The sequence below is a fragment of the Procambarus clarkii genome, chromosome 78 (assembly GCF_040958095.1).
Source record: "Procambarus clarkii isolate CNS0578487 chromosome 78, FALCON_Pclarkii_2.0, whole genome shotgun sequence".
Taxonomy (NCBI): Eukaryota; Metazoa; Arthropoda; class Malacostraca; order Decapoda; family Cambaridae; genus Procambarus; species Procambarus clarkii.
Window position 1 is genome coordinate 18,177,780 of NC_091227.1, and position 22,996 is coordinate 18,200,775.

Consider the following 22,996-nt stretch of genomic DNA (forward strand, 5'->3'; position numbering starts at 1 on the left):
CCCTCTCCATCCCACACGTATTACCGCTGTGGTTTAGCTCTCTGTTTCCCTCCCTCTTCTACAGTATGGTGTAGTGTGGGGGATCAGGGCGGTGGGAAAGTGGGCCTTAGCGTCAAGTGGAATAGAAGTTTGTTTCCGGGTTCTGTTGAGTCGTCGATGCGTTCAGTCGACGATCTGAACGCATCGGCCACTTGGAATGACGTCGCCCACCGCCTGTTTGAGTCTTGTTTGTCGTTATAACATGAATATTTAATCAGATTCCACATTAGTTACCAATATTGGGACTGTATGATAACTCCTGTATTCAGGTAATTCTAAAAAAAATTTGGTTATTCTGAGTAATTCCATCTACGTTCCTTTTATCATTTTAGAGGATAATCATGTCAGACTAACTGATCAGTAGTTCAGGGATTCCTCTAATAAATTTGTATAATAATAGAATTGGCTGTTTTCCAGCTGTCTGGTATCTCACCCGTTTCCTGTAACAGTATATTTTAGGGTGTTGCTTGCCAAGATTTCCAGGGGCCAGATTCACGAAACCACTTACGAACCTGTCCATCTTTTCTCAATCTTTGGCGGCTTTGTTTACAATTATTTAACAGTTAATGAGCTCTGAAGCACCAGGAGGCTGTTTATAACAATAACAACAGTTGATTGGCAAGTTTTCATGCTTGTAAACTGTTTAATAAATGTAACCAAAGCCGTCAAAGATTGAGGAAAGATGTACACGTTCGTAAGTGCTTGCGTAACTGCTTTCGTGAATCTGGCCCCAGATCCTGCCTTCATTGTTCCCGCTGAGGATATGTTTGACTTCATTGTCTTCATTATATCTATGTAATTAGAGTAGGTAGTCATTATCCAGGTTCTGTGTCCACTCTTTATGGCAATATTCCTTAGTGGAGGAGTGCTTCACGTTTGGGCACAAGTCTTTGTTGTTGGTTTAATACTTCCTCCTGTCTAGGTTGAGTTCTTGTGTGTGTGTGTGTGTGTGTGTGTGTGTGTGTGTGTGTGTGTGTGTGTGTGTGTGTGTGTGTGTGTGTGTGTGTGTGTGTGTGTGTGTCTTCAATATATCATCCTTCCATTAACTCTTCCATTCTCATTTATTTACATTTTCTACTTCTCTTTCCCTTTACTCCCTCCCCCTCCCTCATTCCCTCCCCTTATCTTTTCTCAACTCCCCCTCACTCCCTCCCCTGTTCTCACTCCCCCCCTCCCTTCTCTCCCCCCTCCCCATCCCCCCACCTCCCCCTTCCTGCGCTCTCACAAGTCTGGAGTTTGTCATTTTACGAGCAGTCTGAAGTGAATAACTTTATAAGGAAATGATGAGCGACCGGTGCCCCTCTCTCTCTCTCTCTCTCTCTCTCTCTCTCTCTCTCTCTCTCTCTCTCTCTCTCTCTCTCTCTCTCTCTCTCTCTCACTCTCACTCTACCCCCATCTCTACCCGCCCCCCTTTCTAACCCCCCGCCTCTCTACCCGCCCCCCTTTCTATCCCCCTCTCTATCCCACTCCTCTCTACCCGCCCCCCCCTTTCTACCCCCCCCTCACTCTCCGTCACAAGCAAGCTGAATTAAGTCAACGCTGCCTAATTTCGCGCCCTGGATTCCCTGAGGGCACCATTCCTACGAGCGTCGTAAAACTGGAATGGCCCTCTTCCTCCTGTCTCCAGTGCCGGGAACAGTGCCAAGTGCCGCTACGTCTACAACGACTTATAATTTCAGATGGGATGCTCTTTTTAGGTGCAAGTAGAGGTGGTTGTTAGGGGCGTGCTGGGTAGATGAGTCTAGGATTACCACGGGGGGGGTGGGGGGGTGGCTCGTTGGTTAGCGGTTGATAGCAATGATGGTTGGTGGTTGTGGTGGTGGTTGGAATGTGAGGGTAATCAGAGAGATGATGGTTGTTTGGGGGGGGGAGGGTTATGTTGGTGGTAGTGGTGCAGGTGGTGGTTGTGGTACATCCTTATCAATGTCAATGGTGGTGGGGGGGGGGGGGTTGAGATCTAGATCTTTATACCACGCCTAATAGCATTCTTTTATCTGTTGCATTTTTATTTTATGATCCTAATAATCGAATCACTTGTCGGATCTGCATTTAAAGTTGTGGATGGAGGCGGCTTCCACGACAACTTCTTCCTGTATATTCCACCTGTTGACCACCGGTATAAGGTGCGAGTATTTCCTTACATTCCTTCGACTGGAATGGCCTGATCGACGACCGGGCCGCGGGGACGCTAAGCCCCGGAAGCACCTCAAGGAAGAAGCACCTCAAGGCGACACATTTGTGTCTCCAGCTCGCGCCTGTGTCCTGGCCTACTTCCTCCCAGTTTAAAGTGGTGGTTCTTGTCCATCTTGTATATTCCCTTTAGTATTTTGTACATTGTGACTGTCCCCCGTTTCTTCCGTCCTCTGGAGTTGAGAGATCTAGTTTCATTAGCCTGTCCTCATAGCTTAACCCTCTTAGCTCTAGTACCAATCTTGTTGTAACTCTGCACTTTTCCTATATTGCTCGCAAGGTGCGGGTTCCATGCCGGGGCTGCATATTCCAGTATTGGTCTAACATATATTGTGACGATGGTCTTGAAGGCGATTCCAAACAAAGTTCTTATATTTGGCAGCGTTCCTTGTGCTGCTGATGATACCCTGTTTGTGTGTGTCTTCTGTGTGAGCGTTGGAACTGTGCGCGCTCTCAGACCTGTCTTTCAGATTCCTGTAGTTGCCTTCCCCCGTATGGTGTGCATATCTCCTGGTATCCTTTTCTGCTTTTCTGTCTTCACTACCTTACACTTATTGGGATTGAACTTCAAACTCCATTTATTTGCTTGATTCTGTTGTTTAAGTTTCTGTAAGTTCATGTTTTTGAAGTCTCCTGTTTTTATATTCCTCGTCAGCGTTGTGTCGTGTGTAAACAGTGAATGTATGTCCTACCTCTCTGGTAGGTCGCCCACATAAATTAGGAACGTAGTGGTTCCAGGACTGAACCTTGTGAGACCCCATTTGTTACATTTTTTAAGCTCGAAGCCTCTATCACTGTGACTCTGCTTTCTACCCTTCAGGTACTCCCTTACCCAGGTCGCAACTTTCCCAGTTACCTCCACCAGCCTCCCTCCCCCCCCCCTCTCTCTCTCTCTCTCTTTCTCTCTCTCTCTCTCTCTCTCTCTCTCTCTCTCTCTCTCTCTCTCCTACAGCGGTCTTTCATGGGTGAAAGTGTCAATTGTTTCTTGCCCCGTCTAGGGAATAGTCTGCTCAGTCATCTTTTTCCTGTCATAAACTCCAAGTTTATCAAGTACGGGTTTCCCTTTATAAATCCCTGCTGACCTTTCATTAAAGTTGGTCCTTGCCAGATGCTCTGACATTCTCAGCCTCACTAATTTCTTCAGCATTTTACCTGGAATACTTGTTAGAGGCACGGGTCTGTAATTTAGTGACTCCAGTCTGTTCCCTGCTAGTTCCTTCCTAGTCTTTTTTAGTCGGTCTTCATCAACAAAGGCGATAGGTTCGTTAATCCAGCCGCCATACCAGCTGTTTATGAATGAAACCCCACTTGACACGCGGCTCTCAACTGATGATTGTTGAGTATTTCTTAAGTCGTCTCTAATGACCGCTATTCAAACCGCGCCTCTAAATACTTCACGTACGTATGAATAATTACCAACATAGGCCTAAATTAGGTTAGGCGTTTAGAATAACTAAGTTCTAATAAATAATAATTTAAATATGAAAAATACCACTTTTAATTACACAGTACGTTAAAATTGGTGACTTGCGTCTATGGGGTCGACCCCAGCTTGGACCAGCACTGTCTGAGGCCAGGTTGGGGCTGGTCCCAGCTTGGACCAGCACTGTCTGAGGCCAGGTTGGGGCTGGTCCCAGCTTGGACCAGCACTGTCTGAGGCCAGGTTGGGCCTGGTCCCAGCTTGGACCAGCACTGTCTGAGGCCAGGTTGGGGCTGGTCCCAGCTTGGACCAGCACTGTCTGAGGACAGGTTGGGGCTGGTCCCAGCTTGGACCAGCACTGTCTGAGGACAGGTTGGGGCTGGTCCCAGCTTGGACCAGCACTGTCTGAGGCCAGGTTGGGGCTGGTCCCAGCTTGGACCAGCACTGTCTGAGGACAGGTTGGGGCTGGTCCCAGCTTGGACCAGCACTGTCTGAGGCCAGGTTGGGGCTGGTCCCAGCTTGGACCAGCACTGTCTGAGGCCAAGATGGGGCTGGTCCCAGCTTGGACCAGCACTGTCTGAGGCCAAGATGGGGCTGGTCCCAGCTTGGACCAGCACTGTCTGAGGCCAGGTTGGGGCTGGTCCCAGCTTGGACCAGCACTGTCTGAAGCCAAGATGGGGCTGGTCCCAGCTTGGACCAGCACTGTCTGAGGCCAAGATGGGGCTGGTCCCAGCTTGGACCAGCACTGTCTGAGGACAGGTTGGGGCTGGTCCCAGCTTGGACCAGCACTGTCTGAGGACTGACTGAATAATAAAACAACTCTGCCCTCCCACCCAGCCATTACCACCAGCTCACCAACGACACCCGCCGCTACAAGTCGATATAAACACTGGTTCTCATGACAGTCAACACAGTAATTAGAGAGTAGACTATTCAGCTAAATATTTGATCCCTGGAAGTTACCGCGACAGCTGGCCATGGCCATCTTGGGCGGCGAGACTTAGTCCAACCTGAATGTCACACTTAATCTTGAAGTTTTCAGTCTTATTTTTGTAACAGATAAACCAGTAAGTATACTTTTGTCGATGACTAGTGTAAACTTAGTGTATATACACCGGTAAATAGGGTACACCTCTCCATGTGTATTTCCTTGGGATCGGTCTATAGAAGTTTCGGTGAGGGGTGAGATGGAGGGCCCCTGAGAGCGGAAAATTATACTTTTCAAAATACATTTTTTGGGGGCTAACAGATCATATTTTTAAGTTTATATACATGTGTGCTTACATACCACACACACACACACACACACACACACACACACACACACACACACACACACACACACACACACACACATACACACATTATATATATAATAGTTTGTGTGTGGTCTTAAATTACCATGTTGGTTAATCATCACTAAATTTAAGAGAAGTTGATGTGGCCCGTCTGCCCACAGCTCCCGCCCGGGGCAACTTCAGCGTGGAGACCGGGGCCCAGGAGCCAGCGCCCGACCCGGCGGCGGGGCCACCACAACACGACTCCTCCTCGGGGTACATTGACGATGCTAACACACTCGGAGATAAGACTCACCGCAACCTGGGTAAGTACCCAATCCTGGCTGAGTGTACCTAGCTGGGAGTATACTCACATTAAGAAACCTATTATCTTGCAAAATATCAACCCAATTACCCATTAATCTACACTGTACCCAATCCTCGTCCCCTATTTTGTTCCAAATTGAAGGATCGACAGACTTTGGGAAAGAATTGCCAGTTAATCCTAGTCTTTCCCCCTTTGTCGAGATGGCCAACATATAACCCCCTATTATACCCCCCATTGTACCCCCTATTATACCCCCCATTATACCCCCCCCTATTATACCCCCTATTATACCCCCCTATTATACCCCCCTATTATACCCCCTATTATACCTGCTGCCAGTGCTGACCTAACCTAACCCCCAGATATACCTGCCACAGTGGTGACGGGGGTGTCGGAGGAGCCGCGGGGCCAAGAGTACGTGGCGCTGGTGATCGGGGCGCTGGTGGCCGTCATCATCGTGCTGGTGAGCGCCATCTTGCTGATCGTGTGGCGCGCCAGGAGGCAGAAGGCGGGCGCCATCACCCACGACATCTTCACGGGGACCTACGGCGAGAAGAGAGACATTGTCAACCTCAAGGTGGGTCTGGACCTCTTGGTCGCGCGCCGTGAGAGGGATATTTAGGGTGTGAGGGGGGAGATTTAGGGTGTGAGGGAGATGAGGGGTGAGGAGTTAGGTGAATGTGTGAGGGAGGGGGGTAGAATGGTAGGTAGAATAGTGGATGGTAGACGGATGCAAAACGTGGCATAGGGTATAATAATAGGAGTAGGGGACTGTGGATGCACGTAGGGGGAGAGAGAGAGAGAGAGAGAGAGAGAGAGAGAGAGAGAGAGAGAGAGAGAGAGAGAGAGAGAGAGAGAGAGAGAGAGAGAGAGAGAGAGAGAGAGAGAGTATAGACAGGGTAGTGTTGCATAATCCATGTGGATAGATTAATAAACTTGTCGAACAAGCAAAAATGTTAGATGTACATTAGTTTTGAAGGCGAGATGTGTTCCATGTAAGACCAAAATGCATGGCTTTTGTCTTCAGCTTGATGGTTGCACTAAGACTGAACACGTCTTGTAGTGGAGAAGTCTGGCATGACCGTCGAATTGACTCTCACACCCGTCTTTATCACTCTCTCCGTCTCTCATTTTATCTGTCTCACCCACTGTCTCTGCCTAATTGCCTCCTCTCTCCATCTCACTGTTTCCCTCAGACCTTGACTGGCTCCACAATATTATATATATATATATATATATATATATATATATATATATATATATATATATATATATATATATATATATATATATATACATATATATATATATAATATGGTATTCCAGCATGCCTCATATTCATCCTAATATTCCAGCATCCTGATATCCTAGCATCCTGATAACCCAGCATCCTGATATTTTCCATCATCCTGATATTCCAGCACCTTGATATCCCAGCACCCTGATATTCCAGTATTTTGATATTTCATCATCCTTATATTACAGTATTTTATATAAATTCTTCAAAGACCTCCACGACCTCTCTACCATCACCACCATCCTCACCATCATCACCATCACCACCACCACCACCACCACCACCATCCTCACCATCACCACCACCCATAACCCCCCCCCCCCCCCCTCACCGAATCTTTCATTGTTGCTATTTATGCATAAATTTGTGGCCATAGAAACAAAATTACATATTATTCATTTACATCATGACTTTTAGTAGTGAACTCCTGTCCCACTCTACCCCCTCCTACCGCCTTCCCACCTCTCATTCCTTACAGTGGAAGAGGAGGAATCCCATCCCATCTCCTCCCCCTTCCTGTCCCACCCTTCCTCTCAACTCATCAGCTTGATCTCACCTTTCACATGTAAATTCACCCCATCTCAACTTCCACCACGTGTATAACGTATTCAACACCACTTTATTTTTGCACTTAATCCTGCTAGTGGCGATGGTATGTTCTTCCTGCACGTAGAGTTGCAAATGTTGCTTGTGGTTGATGAGTTCTAGTGTGTTGTATCTCACTGTGTTGCACTTGTGCTGCTCTTGCCTGTGCAAAGGTGGCCATCCCACCGGGTATCCCCCATTCCTGTTAGGTGGTAGATACGAATAGGGGATTGGGTGAGGCAGAATGTTTTGTTCAGTCCCCCTGGGGTGACACAAACCCCAATCTAGTCCACTGGGGTGACAGACCCCATTCTAGTCCACTGGGGCGAGACAGATCCCAATCTAGTCCACTGGGGTGAGACAGACCTCCAATCTAGTCCACTGGGGTGAGACAGATCCCAATCTAGTCCACTGGGGTGAGACAGACCTCCAATCTAGTCCACTGGGGTGAGACAGATCCCAATCTAGTCCCCTGGGGTGACACAGACCTCCAATCTAGTCCACTGGGGTGAGACAGACCTCCGATCTAGTCCCCTGGGGTGTCACAGACCCCAGTCCAGCCCCCCTCTTCCCCTGGGGGAGGTGGGGAAGAGGGCTTGTAGCCCCAGGAGGCGACGCTGACCTGTCTGTGTGTGTCCTGCAGGAGGTACACAAGTTCCTGACGGCGCCGGCTGTGCTTAGGTCCTCCTCTCTGTGTTCGTCTCCTCGCCTCGCTGCCCACACCACCAACGGCTTCCGCTTCACCGCCACCCTGCCCATACACCCGTCACAGGTAGCGTCACACACACCCGTCACAGGTAGCGTCACACACACCCGTCACAGGTAGCGTCACACACACCCGTCACAGGTAGCGTCACACACCCGTCACAGGTAGCGTCACACACACACACCCGTCACAGGTAGCGTCACACACCCGTCACAGGTAGCGTCACACACACACCCGTCACAGGTAGCGTCACACACACCCGTCACAGGTAGCGTCACACACCCGTCACAGGTAGCGTCACTCACACCCGTCACAGGTAGCGTCACTCACACCCGTCACAGGTAGCGTCACTCACACACCAGTCACAGGTAGCGTCACACACACCCGTCACAGGTAGCGTCACACACCCGTCACAGGTAGCGTCACACACACACACCCGTCACAGGTAGCGTCACACACCCGTCACAGGTAGCGTCACACACACACCCGTCACAGGTAGCGTCACACACACACCCGTCACAGGCAGCGTCACTCACACACCCGCCACAGGCAGCGTCACTCACACACCCGCCACAGGCAGCGTCACTCACACACCCGTCACAGGCAGCGTCACTCACACACCCGTCACAGGCAGCGTCACTCACACACCCGTCACAGGCAGCGTCACTCACACACCCGTCACAGGTAACATCTCGCACATCCATCACAGCGTCACACACCTGTCAGGCAGCGCCACCTGTCTCAACGTATAGCCCAGGACCTAAATTCACTAAGCATCATGAAGTTCCTCTTAAATTGGGGTCAGGAAGGAACCCGTCTTCTTAAAATTACGTCGCTTTTAGCTGGTTTGCCCCTATGTGTCCACCCTTATCACTCACTCCAAGTCTCTCTCCTTGCCCGAGACGATAGCAGCTATCCTTGAGTACCTTGGCCGTACTGCACCTGTCTGTCGGAGCAGGGAAGACGGCATTAGTTCTTCCTTCGGCTCACTCCTCCGGTTCTTGGTCCTTAGTCCTCGCTGTGGAAGTTTCCCACAGTTCCCTCCTGTGTTGCTGCCCTACTGCGGAGCACCCTCTCAGTCCCCTCTCTCTCTCCTTGGTCAGAGTTCCTTGAGCGCCCCTCTTAGGCACCATCTTCCTTGCTGACTCGTCTGTGTCCACAACTCCGCCTCCGTCACCCCAACATTCTCTGCTGACTTTACATATGCTCGTCTACCCTGAGTTCTCTGATCTTATTTAGTTGTCTGTCGTTTTAAAGTATTCAGTTCAGTGACACGACAAGCATATGAAAAGGTTGGTTAGAGTTTTTTCCCACAATTCATTGGCGCTTCTATTTGACTTGACATAAATAATTTAGTGTGTAGGTCTACAGTTTGTAAAATAATGGACAACCATATGGGAGAAGTACATTCAGTAGTAAAAATAATGATTTATAAGATATCTTGTTTGTAACCAGCCATTTGATTTTCATAGGTTATCTTGTTTAGTGTCTGTGGTGTTGATTTGTCTCACGCACAATCATCACCCCCCCCCCACCACCCCATGTGGAGGGGGGTCATGTCCACCTTGTATGGGGCTCCAAGCCCCCCCATGTATGTTGCTCTGTTACTTCATGTATAGAGCTCCATTCCTCCATGTATGGTGTTCCCCTACTCCGTGTATGGTGTTCCCCTACTCCGTGTATGTTCTCCCTGTGGATGATTTATAAAGTTCTTTACCTATCGCGGGATGTCATCACAGCCAGGCTGATCAGGTTACAGCGATATTTCTTATAATTATTGGCAGGAGATTGAGGAGTCGTGGACCTCTCATGTTTACACTATGTGCTCTGAGCACACTTATGGAACCTGGCACTTTTCATTGGATTAGTTTGTCACTACCTGTCATATCCCCTACTCCAGTATGTTGACATTTCTCTGTGTACGCCTGGGATGGGAGCATCTGGTGACTCGGTCACCTCTCCTTCCTTGAAAGAGGATACACAATTGATACAGACTGGGCACCATTGATCAACTTTCCTCTGTGTCTGTTGTTCAGTTGCCCACCATCCACTGCTGACTAGCTTACGAGACAAAGCAGTTCTCCCAGCGGCCGTAGATCTCACATGATAGGTCTAGCTGATAGCCCTGACTCGACTGACAGTGGTTGACGTGCTCCAGTTCTTCGCTAGCTGTCTGTAGTACGAACGCGAATCACTGTTAGATAAATGTTCAAACGTCATCAGCCGTGAGTCGTGTGTAGATTGCTATTCGTTTACGAAAACTGGGCTCTGCGGCATTAACACGGATTTGGTAAATGTAGGAGGACAATATGTGACTAGAAAGGTTCTTTTTGAACTTATGAGGTTAGGAAAGTTAGGAACTCTGGTGTATCTATGATGGTTCTCTGGCCTATCTCTGTGATGGTTCTCTGATCTGTGGTTCTCTAGTACTATACTTTTACTACAGACTAATATTTGATAAAATAATACATAAAAGATAAATAAATATACTGTCTATACGAAATCTATAGTTTATATAAAAGAATAAAGAATGAATGCGTTCTTACAAAGGAACATAATTAAGTTCATAAATAATCAAATTCGTTCGCATATACATACATTCATCATACATATGAACATACATTAATACATACACATACATCATATATATGTAGTCATATTAATGCATATGTTCACATATTAATCATAATCACACAGATCATACATGCATACATCATTGGTTCAAATATCATATTATATATAACCCAATATATTCTTCCTATAACTTCTAATCCATTAATCGCCCAGTATACTAACATGTTAATTATTATACGCTAAATAACACGTGGTTAAATAGGGAAGAGATTAACCAATAAATTCTAAAATTATCTCGTGGACCTTACTAGCTCTGAAGTAAAATGAATGTAAGTCTTATGTTAATAATGATAACAGCTGGGTTAAGATAACAGTTGTCTTAAACGTGTAACTATGTGGCGTCTACCTATGTTGTGCTATGTTATGTCTGTGTGTTCAACTAATTAGATGTTGTTAACATACTGTTGCTTTCTATGTTGCTCAATGGATTGATAGATAGCTAAGAATGACTAAGAATGGCTAAGTAAATATTGACGAATAGACGATTTGTACGCTTCCAGTCTATTGGGGAGATTGTTACTTAATGTATAGATGCTATCCATGCTACATGCAGGTATATATAATTGTTTTCTGTTCATATTCATCTCTCGCTTTCTTTCTTTCTCTCCCTCCCTCCCTCTCTCTCTCTCCCCACCTCTGACCCCAAGTCTCTACCCCCACCACAGCTCGGAGCTGAGAGCGGGTCGGAGATAGACAAGAATGGGCTGTACTCAGAGCCTTACCATCTCACCTACAACTCCATTGGCGGCTACTCCATGGCCCACAAGCTGGCCCACCCCAACCCCCTCTCCAGTCCGGATTACACAGGTGAGTCCCCCCATCCCCCCACCAGTCCGGATTATACAGGTGAGTCCCCCCATCCCCCCACTAGTCCGGATTATACAGGTGAGTCCCCGAACACTTTTATTACGGAATAATGTTGCCAGCACGAGGCTGTCAGTTACCTGCAGCGTACCTCAGCGCTTGAAAGCTTCCACATTAGGCGAAACGCGACGGTTCGAGCCCATTTTATAAACAGCTTACCATACCCAAGCCTCTCTGGACATAATCCACAACGGTATCCACTCCCCTCTCCTCCTCCACAATCCAATTCCTCCGCTAATTCACAACTTATCCGTTTTCATTTTATCCACCCACCCCACCCAGCACTTGCCACCCACCCCACAACCCTCCCTCCTACCCAATCTAACCCCTGCACCCTAAATCCCACCCTTCACCAAATCCCCCGCCCAATACGCCACCCCCACACCCACCCACCCACCCCCCACCCCCATCCGTGGCAATAACCAGGTGCTCCACAGGAGCCATCCTCAGCACCCGTCGCATCATCGTCGAGAGAGTCGTCCACAACACAGCACTGAACGACTCATTAAGTATAGAGGTCTGGTAATTCCTTGTCCCGTTGTGGGGAGGGAGAGAGAGGGGAGGGGTGGAAGAGGAAGGTAGGTAAACGGGGTAGACAGTCTTAAGGGATGGGAGGGGAGATAAAGAGGATGGAGACGGAAATGCTTAAGCAGACACGACTCTCCCTACAAAGAAGTACTAATTTAAACAAGGAAATTGAAGATCTCAAGCACAGACTAAAGCAGTCATATCAGAGTGAAGAAAAGCAACTATAACACAAATCCATACAAGAAATAAAGAAAAAACAAATAATTTCTTCACATATTCAAAATCAAAAACAAAAAACCACTCGGTATTGGACCTATTCTTACAGTGAATCCAAAAGCAACAACCTGCTGCCAAACTGAAATTGTCAACTTTCCCCGTGACTACTACTGAAGCTCAGAGACATTAGTGATCCTCGACCACCTCATGGAAATTGTCATCCACACTTCCCTGGAAATAAACATTTCATTCACCTGGGCTCTCGGAGACTCGAACCCTGGACCCCTCGTGTGTGAGGCCGAAGTAGCATCCTGCTGCCAAACTGGAATTTACGAAACTTTCCTTATTAAGGCTACTGAACAGCTAGGTCGATAGAGCTTCGGCCCTCACACACATACCAGTGAAGGTTCATACACAGAGGATGACAGAAATTAGTGAAACCGTAAAAAAACTCTCACAAGTCAGGCATGACCTCGGGCCGGGCTTGAGGGAGTAGAACAACTCCCAGAACCCCATCCAAGTACAATCCAAGAGAAGTACAGGTGAAAGGAAAGTTTGAAAGTGTATAGTGAGAGTTATGACAGCTGGCGGGCTGTCTGCCTTGCTGACACGGTGTGTGTGTTGGCAGCTGGTCTAGGCTTACTGGTGTCGTGGAGCTGTGAGTGTATGTAAGAGGGTTTTCACATGTATTTCACCACATATGGATGTCTATAAATGAATATGTGGCATTCACATATACATTTTTTTCTTTTTTAGAAGGTCGCTGGTTTTTTAAGAAATAGGAGTGGGGAGTTGCGGTCAACAATACAAATTGGAGCTATGTATTGTGGAGACTTGGATTCAATCGAGTAGATCCAAACTCTTGGGCCACCAGCTGTATAGGCGGGGTGTCTCCTCTTGGGCCACCAGCTGTATAGGCGGGGTGTCTCCTCTTGGGCCACCAGCTGTATAGGCGGGGTGTCTCCTCTTGGGCCACCAGCTGTATAGGCGGGGTGTCTCCTCTTGGGCCACCAGCTGTATAGGCGGGGTGTCTCCTCTTGGGCCACCAGCTGTATAGGCGGGGTGTCTCCTCTTGGGCCACCAGCTGTATAGGCGGGGTGTCTCCTCTTGGGCCACCAGCTGTATAGGCGGGGTGTCTCCTCTTGGGCCACCAGCTGTATAGGCGGGGTGTCTCCTCTTGGGCCACCAGCTGTATAGGCGGGGTGTCTCCTCTTGGGCCACCAGCTGTATAGGCGGGGTGTCTCCTCTTGGGCCACCAGCTGTATAGGCGGGGTGTCTCCTCTTGGGCCACCAGCTGTATAGGCGGGGTGTCTCCTCTTGGGCCACCAGCTGTATAGGCGGGGTGTCTCCTCTTGGGCCACCAGCTGTATAGGCGGGGTGTCTCCTCTTGGGCCACCAGCTGTATAGGCGGGGTGTCTCCTCTTGGGCCACCAGCTGTATAGGCGGGGTGTCTCCTCTTGGGCCACCAGCTGTATAGGCGGGGTGTCTCCTCTTGGGCCACCAGCTGTATAGGCGGGGTGTCTCCTCTTGGGCCACCAGCTGTATAGGCGGGGTGTCTCCTCTTGGGCCACCAGCTGTATAGGCGGGGTGTCTCCTCTTGGGCCACCAGCTGTATAGGCGGGGTGTCTCCTCTTGGGCCACCAGCTGTATAGGCGGGGTGTCTCCTCTTGGGCCACCAGCTGTATAGGCGGGGTGTCTCCTCTTGGGCCACCAGCTGTATAGGCGGGGTGTCTCCTCTTGGGCCACCAGCTGTATAGGCGGGGTGTCTCCTCTTGGGCCACCAGCTGTATAGGCGGGGTGTCTCCTCTTGGGCCACCAGCTGTATAGGCGGGGTGTCTCCTCTTGGGCCACCAGCTGTATAGGCGGGGTGTCTCCTCTTGGGCCACCAGCTGTATAGGCGGGGTGTCTCCTCTTGGGCCACCAGCTGTATAGGCGGGGTGTCTCCTCTTGGGCCACCAGCTGTATAGGCGGGGTGTCTCCTCTTGGGCCACCAGCTGTATAGGCGGGGTGTCTCCTCTTGGGCCACCAGCTGTATAGGCGGGGTGTCTCCTCTTGGGCCACCAGCTGTATAGGCGGGGTGTCTCCTCTTGGGCCACCAGCTGTATAGGCGGGGTGTCTCCTCTTGGGCCACCAGCTGTATAGGCGGGGTGTCTCCTCTTGGGCCACCAGCTGTATAGGCGGGGTGTCTCCTCTTGGGCCACCAGCTGTATAGGCGGGGTGTCTCCTCTTGGGCCACCAGCTGTATAGGCGGGGTGTCTCCTCTTGGGCCACCAGCTGTATAGGCGGGGTGTCTCCTCTTGGGCCACCAGCTGTATAGGCGGGGTGTCTCCTCTTGGGCCACCAGCTGTATAGGCGGGGTGTCTCCTCTTGGGCCACCAGCTGTATAGGCGGGGTGTCTCCTCTTGGGCCACCAGCTGTATAGGCGGGGTGTCTCCTCTTGGGCCACCAGCTGTATAGGCGGGGTGTCTCCTCTTGGGCCACCAGCTGTATAGGCGGGGTGTCTCCTCTTGGGCCACCAGCTGTATAGGCGGGGTGTCTCCTCTTGGGCCACCAGCTGTATAGGCGGGGTGTCTCCTCTTGGGCCACCAGCTGTATAGGCGGGGTGTCTCCTCTTGGGCCACCAGCTGTATAGGCGGGGTGTCTCCTCTTGGGCCACCAGCTGTATAGGCGGGGTGTCTCCTCTTGGGCCACCAGCTGTATAGGCGGGGTGTCTCCTCTTGGGCCACCAGCTGTATAGGCGGGGTGTCTCCTCTTGGGCCACCAGCTGTATAGGCGGGGTGTCTCCTCTTGGGCCACCAGCTGTATAGGCGGGGTGTCTCCTCTTGGGCCACCAGCTGTATAGGCGGGGTGTCTCCTCTTGGGCCACCAGCTGTATAGGCGGGGTGTCTCCTCTTGGGCCACCAGCTGTATAGGCGGGGTGTCTCCTCTTGGGCCACCAGCTGTATAGGCGGGGTGTCTCCTCTTGGGCCACCAGCTGTATAGGCGGGGTGTCTCCTCTTGGGCCACCAGCTGTATAGGCGGGGTGTCTCCTCTTGGGCCACCAGCTGTATAGGCGGGGTGTCTCCTCTTGGGCCACCAGCTGTATAGGCGGGGTGTCTCCTCTTGGGCCACCAGCTGTATAGGCGGGGTGTCTCCTCTTGGGCCACCAGCTGTATAGGCGGGGTGTCTCCTCTTGGGCCACCAGCTGTATAGGCGGGGTGTCTCCTCTTGGGCCACCAGCTGTATAGGCGGGGTGTCTCCTCTTGGGCCACCAGCTGTATAGGCGGGGTGTCTCCTCTTGGGCCACCAGCTGTATAGGCGGGGTGTCTCCTCTTGGGCCACCAGCTGTATAGGCGGGGTGTCTCCTCTTGGGCCACCAGCTGTATAGGCGGGGTGTCTCCTCTTGGGCCACCAGCTGTATAGGCGGGGTGTCTCCTCTTGGGCCACCAGCTGTATAGGCGGGGTGTCTCCTCTTGGGCCACCAGCTGTATAGGCGGGGTGTCTCCTCTTGGGCCACCAGCTGTATAGGCGGGGTGTCTCCTCTTGGGCCACCAGCTGTATAGGCGGGGTGTCTCCTCTTGGGCCACCAGCTGTATAGGCGGGGTGTCTCCTCTTGGGCCACCAGCTGTATAGGCGGGGTGTCTCCTCTTGGGCCACCAGCTGTATAGGCGGGGTGTCTCCTCTTGGGCCACCAGCCTGTATAGGCGGGGTGTCTCCTCTTGGGCCACCAGCTGTATAGGCGGGGTGTCTCCTCTTGGGCCACCAGCTGTATAGCGGGGTGTCTCCTCTTGGGCCACCAGCTGTATAGGCGGGGTGTCTCCTCTTGGGCCACCAGCTGTATAGGCGGGGTGTCTCCTCTTGGGCCACCAGCTGTATAGGCGGGGTGTCTCCTCTTGGGCCACCAGCTGTATAGGCGGGGTGTCTCCTCTTGGGCCACCAGCTGTATAGGCGGGGTGTCTCCTCTTGGGCCACCAGCTGTATAGGCGGGGTGTCTCCTCTTGGGCCACCAGCTGTATAGGCGGGGTGTCTCCTCTTGGGCCACCAGCTGTATAGGCGGGGTGTCTCCTCTTGGGCCACCAGCTGTATAGGCGGGGTGTCTCCTCTTGGGCCACCAGCTGTATAGGCGGGGTGTCTCCTCTTGGGCCACCAGCTGTATAGGCGGGGTGTCTCCTCTTGGGCCACCAGCTGTATAGGCGGGGTGTCTCCTCTTGGCCACCAGCTGTATAGGCGGGGTGTCTCCTCTTGGGCCACCAGCTGTATAGGCGGGGTGTCTCCTCTTGGGCCACCAGCTGTATAGGCGGGGTGTCTCCTCTTGGGCCACCAGCTGTATAGGCGGGGTGTCTCCTCTTGGGCCACCAGCTGTATAGGCGGGGTGTCTCCTCTTGGGCCACCAGCTGTATAGGCGGGGTGTCTCCTCTTGGGCCACCAGCTGTATAGGCGGGGTGTCTCCTCTTGGGCCACCAGCTGTATAGGCGGGGTGTCTCCTCTTGGGCCACCAGCTGTATAGGCGGGGTGTCTCCTCTGGGCCACCAGCTGTATAGGCGGGGTGTCTCCTCTTGGGCCACCAGCTGTATAGGCGGGGTGTCTCCTCTTGGGCCACCAGCTGTATAGGCGGGGTGTCTCCCTCTTGGGCCACAGCTGTATAGGCGGGGTGTCTCCCTCTGGGCCACCAGCTGTATAGGCGGGGTGTCTCCTCTTGGGCCACCAGCTGTATAGGCGGGGTGTCTCCTCTTGGGCCACCAGCTGTATAGGCGGGGTGTCTCCTCTTGGGCCACCAGCTGTATAGGCGGGGTGTCTCCTCTTGGGCCACCAGCTGTATAGGCGGGGTGTCTCCTCTTGGGCCACCAGCTGTATAGGCGGGGTGTCTCCTCTTGGGCCACCAGCTGTATAGGCGGGGTGTCTCCTCTTGGCCACCAGCTGTATAGGCGGGGTGTCTCCTCTTGGGCCACCAGCTGTATAGGCGGGGTGTCTCTCTCTTGGGCCACCAGCTGTATAGGCGGGGTGTCTCCTCTTGGGCCACCAGCTGTATAGGCGGGTGTCTCCTCTTGGGCCACCAGCTGTATAGGCGGGGTGTCTCCTCTTGGGCCACCAGCTGTATAGGCGGGGTGTCTCCTCTTGGGCCACCAGCTGTATAGGCGGGGTGTCTCCTCTTGGCCACCAGCTGTATAGGCGGGTGTCTCCTCTTAGGGCCACCAGCTGTATAGGCGGGGTGTTCTCTCTTGGGCCACCAGCTGTATAGGCGGGGTGTCTCCTCTTGGGCCACCAGCTGTATAGGCGGGGTGTCTCCTCTTGGGCCACCAGCTGTATAGGCGGGGTGTCTCCTCTTGGGCCACCAGCTGTATAGGCGGGGTGTCTCCTCTTGGGCCACCAGCTGTATAGGCGGGGTGTCTCCTCTTGGGCCACCAGCTGTATAGGCGGGGTGTCTCCTCTTGGGCCACCAGCTGTATAGGCGGGGTGTCTCCTCTTGGGCCACCAGCTGTATAGGCGGGGTGTCTCCTCTTGGGCCACCAGCTGTATAGGCGGGGTGTCTCCTCTTGGGCCACCAGCTGTATAGGCGGGGTGTCTCCTCTTGGGCCACCAGCTGTATAGGCGGGGTGTCTCCTCTTGGGCCACCAGCTGTATAGGCGGGGTGTCTCCTCTTGGGCCACCAGCTGTATAGGCGGGGTGTCTCCTCTTGGGCCACCAGCTGTATAGGCGGGGTGTCTCCTCTTGGGCCACCAGCTGTATAGGCGGGGTGTCTCCTCTTGGGCCACCAGCTGTATAGGCGGGGTGTCTCCTCTTGGGCCACCAGCTGTATAGGCGGGGTGTCTCCTCTTGGGCCACCAGCTGTATAGGCGGGGTGTCTCCTCTTGGGCCACCAGCTGTATAGGCGGGGTGTCTCCTCTTGGGCCACCAGCTGTATAGGCGGGGTGTCTCCTCTTGGGCCACCAGCTGTATAGGCGGGGTGTCTCCTCTTGGGCCACCAGCTGTATAGGCGGGGTGTCTCCTCTTGGGCCACCAGCTGTATAGGCGGGGTGTCTCCTCTTGGGCCACCAGCTGTATAGGCGGGGTGTCTCCTCTTGGGCCACCAGCTGTATAGGCGGGGTGTCTCCTCTTGGGCCACCAGCTGTATAGGCGGGGTGTCTCCTCTTGGGCCACCAGCTGTATAGGCGGGGTGTCTCCTCTTGGGCCACCAGCTGTATAGGCGGGGTGTCTCCTCTTGGGCCACCAGCTGTATAGGCGGGGTGTCTCCTCTTGGGCCACCAGCTGTATAGGCGGGGTGTCTCCTCTTGGGCCACCAGCTGTATAGGCGGGGTGTCTCCTCTTGGGCCACCAGCTGTATAGGCGGGGTGTCTCCTCTTGGGCCACCAGCTGTATAGGCGGGGTGTCTCCTCTTGGGCCACCAGCTGTATAGGCGGGGTGTCTCCTCTTGGGCCACCAGCTGTATAGGCGGGGTGTCTCCTCTTGGGCCACCAGCTGTATAGGCGGGGTGTCTCCTCTTGGGCCACCAGCTGTATAGGCGGGGTGTCTCCTCTTGGGCCACCAGCTGTATAGGCGGGGTGTCTCCTCTTGGGCCACCAGCTGTATAGGCGGGGTGTCTCCTCTTGGGCCACCAGCTGTATAGGCGGGGTGTCTCCTCTTGGGCCACCAGCTGTATAGGCGGGGTGTCTCCTCTTGGGCCACCAGCTGTATAGGCGGGGTGTCTCCTCTTGGGCCACCAGCTGTATAGGCGGGGTGTCTCCTCTTGGGCCACCAGCTGTATAGGCGGGGTGTCTCCTCTTGGGCCACCAGCTGTATAGGCGGGGTGTCTCCTCTTGGGCCACCAGCTGTATAGGCGGGGTGTCTCCTCTTGGGCCACCAGCTGTATAGGCGGGGTGTCTCCTCTTGGGCCACCAGCTGTATAGGCGGGGTGTCTCCTCTTGGGCCACCAGCTGTATAGGCGGGGTGTCTCCTCTTGGGCCACCAGCTGTATAGGCGGGGTGTCTCCTCTTGGGCCACCAGCTGTATAGGCGGGGTGTCTCCTCTTGGGCCACCAGCTGTATAGGCGGGGTGTCTCCTCTTGGGCCACCAGCTGTATAGGCGGGGTGTCTCCTCTTGGGCCACCAGCTGTATAGGCGGGGTGTCTCCTCTTGGGCCACCAGCTGTATAGGCGGGGTGTCTCCTCTTGGGCCACCAGCTGTATAGGCGGGGTGTCTCCTCTTGGGCCACCAGCTGTATAGGCGGGGTGTCTCCTCTTGGGCCACCAGCTGTATAGGCGGGGTGTCTCCTCTTGGGCCACCAGCTGTATAGGCGGGGTGTCTCCTCTTGGGCCACCAGCTGTATAGGCGGGGTGTCTCCTCTTGGGCCACCAGCTGTATAGGCGGGGTGTCTCCTCTTGGGCCACCAGCTGTATAGGCGGGGTGTCTCCTCTTGGGCCACCAGCTGTATAGGCGGGGTGTCTCCTCTTGGGCCACCAGCTGTATAGGCGGGGTGTCTCCTCTTGGGCCACCAGCTGTATAGGCGGGGTGTCTCCTCTTGGGCCACCAGCTGTATAGGCGGGGTGTCTCCTCTTGGGCCACCAGCTGTATAGGCGGGGTGTCTCCTCTTGGGCCACCAGCTGTATAGGCGGGGTGTCTCCTCTTGGGCCACCAGCTGTATAGGCGGGGTGTCTCCTCTTGGGCCACCAGCTGTATAGGCGGGGTGTCTCCTCTTGGGCCACCAGCTGTATAGGCGGGGTGTCTCCTCTTGGGCCACCAGCTGTATAGGCGGGGTGTCTCCTCTTGGAGTAATATTTTTAGAATATTGAACCCAATAAATTTTCGATGGTGTTCCACACCCTGGTGGTGGCTTGGTGCTGTAGTCTGATGTTTAGTGGTTGTGTGTTCCACACCCTGGTGGTGGCTTGGTGCTGTAGTCTGATTGTTCCTTTAGTGGTTGTGTGTTCCACACCCTGGTGGGGCTTGGTGCTGTAGTCTGATGTTAGTGGTTGTGTGTTCCACACCCTGGTGGTGGCTTGGTGCTGTAGTCTGATGTTTAGTGGTTGTGTGTTCCACCACCCTGTGGTGGCTTGGTGCTGTAGTCTGATGTTTAGTGGTTGTGTGTTCCACACCCTGGTGTGGCTTGGTGCTGTAGTCTGATGTTTAGTGGTTGTGTGTTCCACACCCTGGTGGAGCTGGTGCTGTAGTCTGATGTTTAGTGGTTGTGTGTTCCACACCCTGGTGGAGGCTTGGTGCTGTAGTCTGATGTTTAGTGGTTGTGTGTTCCACACCCTGGTGGTGGCTTGGTGCTGTAGTCTGATGTTTAGTGTGTGTGTTCCACACCCTGTGGATGGCTTGGTGCTGTAGTCCTGATGTTTAGTGGTTGTGGTTCCACACCCTGGTGGTGGCTTGGTGCTGTAGTCTGATGTTTAGTGGTTGTGTGTTCCACACCCTGGTGGTGGCTTGGTGCTGTAGTCTGATGTTTAGTGGTTGTGTGTTCCACACCCTGGTGGAGGCTTGGTGCTGTAGTCTGATGTTTAGTGGTTGTGTGTTCCACACCCTGGTGGTGGCTTGGTGCTGTAGTCTGATGTTTAGTGGTGTGTGTGTTCCACACCCTGGTGGTGGCTTGGTGCTGTAGTCTGATGTTTAGTGGTTGTGTGTTGCACACCCTGGTGGTGGCTTGGTGCTGTAGTCTGATGTTTAGTGGTTGTGTTTCCACACCCTGGTGGTGGCTTGGTGCTGTAGTCTGATGTTTAGTGGTTGTGTGTTCCACACCCTGGTGGTGGCTTGGTGCTGTAGTCTGATGTTTAGTGGTTGTGTGTTCCACACCCTGGTGGTGGCTTGGTGCTGTAGTCTGATGTTTAGTGGTTGTGTGTTCCACACCCTGGTGGTGGCTTGGTGCTGTAGTCTGATGTTTAGTGGTTGTGTGTTCCACACCCTGGTGGTGGCTTGGTGCTGTAGTCTGATGTTTAGTGGTTGTGTGTTCCACACCCTGGTGGTGGCTTGGTGCTGTAGTCTGATGTTTAGTGGTTGTGTGTTCCACACCCTGGTGGTGGCTTGGTGCTGTAGTCTGATGTTTAGTGGTTGTGTGTTCCACACCCTGGTGGTGGCTTGGTGCTGTAGTCTGATGTTTAGTGGTTGTGTGTTCCACACCCTGGTGGTGGCTTGGTGCTGTAGTCTGATGTTTAGTGGTTGTGTGTTCCACACCCTGGTGGTGGCTTGGTGCTGTAGTCTGATGTTTAGTGGTTGTGTGTTGCACACCCTGGTGGTGGCTTGGTGCTGTAGTCTGATGTTTAGTGGTTGTGTGTTGCACACCCTGGTGGTGGCTTGGTGCTGTAGTCTGATGTTTAGTGGTTGTGTGTTCCACACCCTGGTGGTGGCTTGGTGCTGTAGTCTGATGTTTAGGTTGTTGTGTTCCACACCCTGGTGGTGGCTTGGTGCTGTAGTCTGATGTTTAGTGGTTGTGTGTTCCACACCCTGGTGGTGGCTTGGTGCTGTAGTCTGATGTTTAGTGGTTGTGTGTTGCACACCCTGGTGGTGGCTTGGTGCTGTAGTCTGATGTTTAGTGGTTGTGTGTTCCACACCCTGGTGGTGGCTTGGTGCTGTAGTCTGATGTTTAGTGGTTGTGTGTTCCACACCCTGGTGGTGGCTTGGTGCTGTAGTCTGATGTTTAGTGGTTGTGTGTTCCACACCCTGGTGGTGGCTTGGTGCTGTAGTCTGATGTTTAGTGGTTGTGTGTTCCACACCCTGGTGGTGGCTTGGTGCTGTAGTCTGATGTTTAGTGGTTGTGTGTTCCACACCCTGGTGGTGGCTTGGTGCTGTAGTCTGATGTTTAGTGGTTGTGTGTTCCACACCCTGGTGGTGGCTTGGTGCTGTAGTCTGATGTTTAGTGGTTGTGTGTTCCACACCCTGGTGGTGGCTTGGTGCTGTAGTCTGATGTTTAGTGGTTGTGTGTTCCACACCCTGGTGGAGGCTTGGTGCTGTAGTCTGATGTTTAGTGGTTGTGTGTTCCACACCCTGGTGGAGGCTTGGTGCTGTAGTCTGATGTTTAGTGGTTGTGTGTTCCACACCCTGGTGGTGGCTTGGTGCTGTAGTCTGATGTTTAGTGGTTGTGTGTTCCACACCCTGGTGGTGGCTTGGTGCTGTAGTCTGATGTTTAGTGGTTGTGTGTTCCACACCCTGGTGGTGGCTTGGTGCTGTAGTCTGATGTTTAGTGGTTGTGTGTTCCACACCCTGGTGGTGGCTTGGTGCTGTAGTCTGATGTTTAGTGGTTGTGTGTTCCACACCCTGGTGGAGGCTTGGTGCTGTAGTCTGATGTTTAGTGGTTGTGTGTTGCACACCCTGGTGGAGGCTTGGTGCTGTAGTCTGATGTTTAGTGGTTGTGTGTTCCACACCCTGGTGGAGGCTTGGTGCTGTAGTCTGATGTTTAGTGGTTGTGTGTTCCACACCCTGGTGGAGGCTTGGTGCTGTAGTCTGATGTTTAGTGGTTGTGTGTTCCACACCCTGGTGGAGGCTTGGTGCTGTAGTCTGATGTTTAGTGGTTGTGTGTTCCACACCCTGGTGGTGGCTTGGTGCTGTAGTCTGATGTTTAGTGGTTGTGTGTTCCACACCCTGGTGGTGGCTTGGTGCTGTAGTCTGATGTTTAGTGGTTGTGTGTTCCACACCCTGGTGGAGGCTTGGTGCTGTAGTCTGATGTTTAGTGGTTGTGTGTTCCACACCCTGGTGGTGGCTTGGTGCTGTAGTCTGATGTTTAGTGGTTGTGTGTTCCACACCCTGGTGGTGGCTTGGTGCTGTAGTCTGATGTTTAGTGGTTGTGTGTTCCACACCCTGGTGGTGGCTTGGTGCTGTAGTCTGATGTTTAGTGGTTGTGTGTTCCACACCCTGGTGGTGGCTTGGTGCTGTAGTCTGATGTTTAGTGGTTGTGTGTTCCACACCTGGTGGTGGCTTGGTGCTGTAGTCTGATGTTTAGTGGTTGTGTGTTCCACACCCTGGTGGTG

The 22,996-nt window shown here is 52.7% G+C and overlaps 1 protein-coding gene across 5 annotated transcripts in view; it reads left to right on the plus strand.

Annotated features, from left to right (window-relative positions):
• The window catches only part of Ddr (discoidin domain-containing receptor 2), a 642,292-nt gene that overhangs the window by 589,926 nt on the left and 29,370 nt on the right, over window positions 1–22,996 (plus strand). For 3 of the 5 annotated variants that reach the window (XM_069314116.1, XM_069314113.1, XM_069314114.1), the window contains exons 9-12: window positions 5,109–5,252; window positions 5,617–5,831; window positions 7,780–7,908; window positions 11,142–11,283. In XM_069314116.1, the coding sequence (XP_069170217.1) occupies window positions 5,109–5,252; window positions 5,617–5,831; window positions 7,780–7,908; window positions 11,142–11,283 (630 nt within the window). The remainder of the gene's footprint in view (window positions 1–5,108; window positions 5,253–5,616; window positions 5,832–7,779; window positions 7,909–11,141; window positions 11,284–22,996) is intronic. The other 2 variants (XM_069314117.1, XM_069314118.1) reach the window with 2 other exon arrangements.